Source organism: Myotis davidii, unplaced genomic scaffold (genome assembly GCF_000327345.1).
Source record: "Myotis davidii unplaced genomic scaffold, ASM32734v1 scaffold132, whole genome shotgun sequence".
Classification (NCBI taxonomy): domain Eukaryota; kingdom Metazoa; phylum Chordata; class Mammalia; order Chiroptera; family Vespertilionidae; genus Myotis; species Myotis davidii.
This window is the reverse complement of record NW_006285258.1, coordinates 994,793-1,001,778: the sequence shown is the minus strand read 5'-3', so window position 1 is coordinate 1,001,778 and position 6,986 is coordinate 994,793. Positions and strand designations below refer to the sequence as shown.

General features: G+C 41.4%; 1 protein-coding gene across 1 annotated transcript in view; it reads right to left on the bottom strand.

Annotated features, from left to right (window-relative positions):
- Window positions 1-6,986, bottom strand: part of MYO5A (myosin VA) — a 141,928-nt gene that overhangs the window by 13,987 nt on the left and 120,955 nt on the right. Inside the window, exon 35 of the mRNA XM_015558905.1 lies at window positions 2,179-2,325. Coding sequence (XP_015414391.1) covers window positions 2,179-2,325 — 147 coding nt within the window. The remainder of the gene's footprint in view (window positions 1-2,178; window positions 2,326-6,986) is intronic.

Genomic DNA, 6,986 nt, shown 5'->3' with positions numbered 1-6,986 from the left:
GGACAGAGCAGGCTGAGTGGGGCAACAAGGCCGGCAGGGGGGTTAGTAAGGGATGAACAAACAACTGAGCAGCGGGCTGTGTGGGGTGACCAGGCCAGCAGAGGGGGGCAGTGAGGGACGATCAAACAAGTGAACAGCAGGCTGCGTGAGGCAACCAGGCCAGCGGGGGCAGTTGGGGGCGACCAGGCCAGCAATGGGGCCGTTAGGGGTGACCAGGCTGGCATGGGGGCAATTGGGGGCTATCAGGCTGGCAACAAGGGGCAGTTAGGGGCAACCAGGCAGGCAGGCAGGTGAGCGGTTAGGAGCCAGCAGTCCAGAATTGTGAGAGGGATGTCCAACTGCTGGTTTAGGCCCGATCCCAGGGCCTAAACCAGCAGTCGGACATCCCCCAAGGGGTCCCAGATTGGAGAGGGTGCAGGCTGGGCTGAGGGGACCACCCACCCCCCCTGCTGTGCACAAATTTTGTGCACCGGGCCTCTAATTTTATATAAATTAGTACATTTGCCTTCACTCTTCATCCTTTTTACCCCATTATATATTTGTTTATTTTTTGTATTTTAGTTATTAATTGATTTTAGAGAGAGAGGAAAGGAGAGAGAGGAGTGAGACAGAGACAGAGACAAAGAGAGAAAGAGAGAGAGAGAGAAACATCAATTTGTGTTGCTCTACTTATTTATGTATTCACTGGTTGATTCTTGTATGTACCGACTGGAGAGGGAACCCACAACCTTGGCATATCGGGACGATGTTTAACCAACTGAGCTACCCAGCTAAGGCTTTTTCCTCTATCTTCTCTCGCACTGGAATATAAGTTATATGAGAATAGGGACTCTACTCTCTCTGTTACCCAGCCCAGAAAATGCTTGGCACTTGGTAAGAGCATACTAAATGTTTATTGAACTGATGAATCTTTACTTAAACTTTATGTTTAAAAATCAGTGGCTCCTTAACATTTTTGCTAAATGAAAATAAAGTTGAACCTTTAGCACCTCTGCACCTAAATATAGTACTAAGTTTAATGCCAGGAACCTTAGGAACTTTAAATCAGGTGTAACTGCCAATCACACTGCTGTCACCTGGCACCTGGGGGAGGAATGCTCTACAAAGGCTGAGAGGTGTTCAGCATTCAGTTCAGAACTGTGCACACTCCCTAACCATTTCCCACCCTCCCCTAAAAAGTATTCCTGAGAGCAATCTCCAAGGCTGCTCTGAAATGCTTCTTCCATACCCATTTCATTTGGCCCTCTCCTTCCATTGCTAAAATATTTTCCTTAATTCTTTTGTGTGTGTATTTTTCCTCTATTATTGAACTGTCATACACTTTCTAGGGAAGCAAGGAAAACAGAAATTCAGAAATGCAAATGGTCTAGAGCAGTGTTGGTCAATTCTTTGAAAGATTTTTAAAAAACATTAGACATGGCCAGTCTCTTCCCTCTAGATCAGTGGTTCTCAACCTGTGGGTCGCGACCCCTTTGGCAGTCAAACGACCCTTTCACAGGGGTCTCCTAAGACCATCCTGCATATCAGATATTTACATTACAATTCATAACAGTAGCAATATTACAGTTATGAAGTAGCAAAGAAAATAATTTTATGGTTGGGTCACAACATGAGGAACTGTATTTAAAGGGCCAGAAGGTTGAGAACCACTGCTCTAGATTGTAATGTGATCAGTCTGTGGTGGGGACCATACAATAATACTTTTCAAAAGCTTCCAGGTTAGTCTAACCAGAGCTGAGAAGGCCTGGCCTCCAGGGATCTGTATGGATGGACTTGCTTCCTAGGTAAGTGTCCCTGCTGTTTGACTGACAATGCATGGCGGCCAGGATGCTTCTGCAGCGCCAAGTGCGTAGTATGTAATGAGGACTAAAGAAACTGGTGTTGAATATTTCAAAAACCAGTGACTAGTCTTTCCCACCACTGACACGTGTACCAGAAAGACCTTTTATCCCGGGCACAAAGTACTTGCGTGCTTGAGATCTCTCTTTCTTTCTCCCTCCCTCCTTCCTCCATCCCATCCCCCCTCCATTTTCTCTTCTGTTTCTGTGAGGATGGCCAGAAGAGGGCTGTTGGCAAGCCAGCCAGAGAGTCCTCCCCAGGAACCAAACTAACTGGCACCTTGATCTTGGACTTCCTAGCCTGCAGAACTGAGAGAATAGAAGAAAAGAAAACACTTGCCCAGAATCAGGTTCTTAACAAGCTTTTGCTCATCCTCCTTCTTGTATTCCAGCATTCCTTGGAAATCCTTTTCTTTCCTGGGAATGTTGACTGGACGGATGGGTTCATCAATGATCTGTCCTGGGGATATGTTCTCCATCTGGCCCACTTCATGAGAAACAAAAAGGAGAAAAAAAGGTTTTCTAGGGAGAAAAGATGAGAAGGTTCCATGTTCCTATAATTTTAAACGATGAATTCTATAACAAAAAAAAATGTGCCATATTTGCCACTTAATTGTCCCCTTTTTATGTTATTTTTTTCCAAGCAAATATATTTAACTTTTTTAATTGTCCCTACTTTAATTACCTTTTCTGCTAAAATTGGCTGTAAATGGCAAAACTGTATGGGGATGTCACTGACAGCCACCAGTGCTGGGTTACTATTAATGTCAGAGAACCTTACGTGACTGAAAAGCATTTTTGGGGGGGAAGGGGGATAATAAATTACTCTGTAATTGGGTTAAATGTTCCCAAAGTTAGTGTTTTAACTTCTTGGTTAATGAACGGTTATTAATCATAAATAGTTGAATATATTTAGACTTTAAATCACAGAAGGACAGAAGGAAAAACATAATATTCTACAAAAAGGAAGAAACACTGTAGATTTCCCTCACTTTCAGCTCTATGAATCTAGTCATTAAAGAAAAAGAAAACTGACTTTAAATGTATCATTGCAATGAGTTCAAACCACATGAGAGCTGGTAGGATAGTGTGTCTTCATACTGGTTGATGTGAAATGTTTTCTTTTTCACAGAGGCTTTCCAAAACGACCTAACTTGCTCCCACCTAAAGAAATAACGAGCAGATAAAACCACCTCTATTGAATGTACCCAGTTTTTGTTTATCTGTTTCTAGTAAAGGGCTAACCATCAAGTTGCAACCATTAAAGCACAGCTAACCTGTTCAGAGGTTAAAAGTGGTCACTACTGGCCGAAACCGGTTTGGCTCAGTGGATAGAGCGTTGGCCTGCGGACTGAAAGGTCCTAGGTTCGATTCCGGTCAAGGGCATGTACCTGGGTTGCGGGCACATCCCCAGTAGGAGATGTGCAGGAGGCAGCTGATCGATGTTTCTCTCTCATCGATGTTTCTAACTCTCTATCTCTCTCCCTTCCTCTCTGTAAAAAATCAATTAAAAAAAAAAGTGGTCACTACTGTCAGCAGCTGCTGGAGAAGAATAATGCTAAGGATTCAAAAAGTCTCCCAATATCACCTCAGAATTAAGACTAAGTGGGGAATGCAAGAGAAGGTATGGGAGCACAGGGGTTCGAGTTCTGTGGTGTTTGTGCAGACACATGCTAGTGATCAGGTTGTGTAACCTATAGGAAGGGGGCAGTTAAGAAACCTGTTCAGGTGAAGATTAATTTGAGTTCAGAGACCTGCAAACAAGATGCAGATCAGAGGCATCAGAAAGGTCAGTGCTGCTGACTGCACAAGGTGTCAGCGTGCTCTCCTGTCACCCTGGGGCAATCCTGTGTTGGGTCTGGGAAGCCAGTTCCACAGGAAGAGGCTATGGGAGAGAATACCAACAGCTGTCCGAGCTCCTGCTGCAGCACCAAGACTAGCAGTGCTGAAGATGGCCACCGGCCATCAGAGCGGTGGCCGCACTGTGGTTGGACAAATCAGGGCTGTGGCACCTAGTGCTTCATGTGCGTGGCCAGTCTGGAAACCAAGGTAACTGTGAAATGTGTGCCTCTGCCTCTCACACAGAGATAGAAGATTCAAACTATTCAGTTTTACAAAATTATTTCTGGAGTCAGTTTAAACATAATAGCGCCAGGATATTGAAATCTGTACAAAGAGGTCTTCACAGCTCACATACATGCTACATGTTCAATACAAAAGAATAAAATCTCTGCTAACTAGATTACTAGTTGCTTTCAAGCCAAAGAAATAACCCGAAAAGGGGAAACTGGGGGGAAAATAGACTCAGCATATTAAGTTCATCAATAAATGTACATATTTGGACTCCATATGATGTAAAGAGAATGCTTTATACCTACTTATTTCATCATACCTATGGTGCCATTAACTATGAAATACCATTATTTTATATAACACTTAAGGAGGAAAACACTGCAAGTAAGCTATAACCCATCAACAGTTGAAAGACACATCCTGACTTCAGAGATATTAAAATGTCAAAAAGTGTGCACCTCAGAATTTATGAAATATGTTTTAAAAGAAAGCTTCAGTTTCCTTTTGCAGAACCAAGATATTTTTGGTTCTGCATAAAATGTCAAAGACAAAATTTGCCATACTTTAATTAAAATTTTTCTCTCTGCCTCTGAATTTTCCCAAGAGATTTGAGTCTTTATAAAAACGCACAGATACCCTTAACCAGTTTGGCTCAGTGGACAGAACGTCGGCCTGTGGGCTGAAAGGTCCCAGGTTCGATTCCGGTCAAGGGCACATGCCTGGGTTGCAGGTGTGATCTCCAATAGGGGATGTGCAGGAGGCAGCTGATCAATGATTTTCTCTCATCATTGATGTTTCTATCTCTCTCTCCCTCTCTGAAATCAATAAAAATAAATAAAATAAACAATAAATAAATTTTAAAAACCTCACAGATAAAGTGTAGATGTCAGCCCTGGCTGGGCAGCTCAGTTGGTTAGAATGTCATCCTAATACACCAAGATTGTGGGTTCGATCCCCCATCAGGGCACATATAAGAATCAACCAATGAATGCATAAATAAATAAAACAACAAATCTATGTGTGTGTGTTTTTTCTCTCTCTCTCCCCACCTTTCTCTAAAACCAATCAATAAAAAAAATCTTTAAAAATATGTAGATGTCAACTCAATATAACCTTGATTCACTTAGCAAATCATCTGCTATTAAAATAAAACGTCAACCCTTGTATAGCATCAGAAAAGCATGAAGTCTGAAAGAGAGAAGCCAGGACACCAGCCCAGTTTTCAAAGACAAAAGAGAACTTGGGGGATCATCCAGTCCAATGCTCCATCTAATACCGACCTCCTTCTAGAAAGACCTGAAGTGATCCCTATTTCTATCTCACAGATTCTAGAGGAAAAACATTCTAGAACCTTTTTGTCCTGGAAAAGGAAAGGGCACTAGAATTTTTTGTTGTTGATGCTGTTAATCCTCACCTGAGGATATTTTTCCATTGGTTTTTTAGAGAGTAGAAGGAAGAAGGGGAGAGACAGAGAGAGAAACATCGATGTGAGAGAGACACATCTTCACACACCCTGACCAGGGATTGAGCCTGCAAAGTGGTACCTGCCCTTGACCAGAATCGAACCAGGGACCCTTCAGTCTGCCAGCCAATGCTCTATCCACTGAGCCAAACTGGCTAGCACTAGAATTTTATTTTAATTTATCTTTCCTCACTTTGGTACCAGGAAGGGCTTGGTCACCATTTGATTGAGGCAGTAAAATAAATTCCTATAAATAGAGAGATTCTGTTGGAAAATATGACACAAAGGAAAGAAGTCAGTGGTTCTCAGAAGACTTGGGTTCTAGTCCTAGTTTGGCCACTAACTGGATGAGTCTTTGGAAGTCAGTTATGGTTTGTGGACCTCAATTTTTTTCCTCCTATAATATGATTAACCCATTTCTAGGATTCTTTAAGGTCTAAATTCCTTGACTCCATGAAAACTGAGATGAACACCCACTCCTGGATTAAAATATAACACAACGCAGATGAAATTTTGAAACACTTTCCATTTAGCTATGTAATTTCTGCTAAAATTATATATGTTGATGTTTTAAAAAGTTTTCATTGGCTTCTACAAAAGTCTCCGTAATTAAATGTAACTCACAGAAGAAGGCAAGAAGCTCCTATTTTAAATAAGAGACAGTGGATGGGGAGTGAGGGAGGAGGGTGGGGTGGGAACCGGGTGGAGGGGAGCTATGGGGGGAAAAAAGAGGAACAAATGTAATAATCTGAACAATAAAGATTTAATTAATAATAAAAAAACAAAGAAAAAAAGATTTCTATATATTAGAAGGTGCTTTGCTATACAAGGTTGCCAGTATTTTCTGTATAATGGGGAGTAGGGGACAGAAAAAATGTTGGAGGAGCCTGTCACCTTTATTCTCTAATTCTGGGAGGTGGGGGAATACTGCTCTCAACAAGGGCCCAGATCAAATAAACTGATTTCATTTTATACTTTAGACATGCATCAGTTTTTCACCTTTTCTTAAGGATATTCTAATGATCTTTTTGTTTAATCTATGAATTGCCTCCTCAAGTGCTACTTACAGGTTTAAGAACATAGTTGGCAGGATAGTTTAACTGACCAGAAGATTTCTGATTGATAATGGCTTCAACTTGCTAGCATGTCGAAATATCCTAATCTCTCTCTTTAATACATATCAAAGAAATCTTAGTAAAAATAACAGTGAAACCATTAGGAGTTTTAAAAAAAATAATCTCACAAACTGATACCCTTGAAATCAGTTTCTTTTAAGCAAATACTCTGCAATCTAATTATCATCTCATGATATAATTAATGCGGAGTTAAATGCAGAAATGTTCTGTGAATAATGGTTTTCAAAGTTCTATCAACAGACATTTTATTTTTTTTAATCCTTACCCGAGGATATTTTTCCATTGATTTTTAGAGAGAATGGAAGAGAGAGGGAAAGATAGAGAGAGAAAATCAATGTGAGTGAAACACATCAATTGGTTGCCTCCTGCACATGCCTGGACAAGGGCCCAGGCCAGGGAGGAGAATGCAACTGAGGTTATTTGCCCTTGACCGGAATCGAACCCAGGACCCTTTGGTCTGCAGGCTGCAGCTCTATC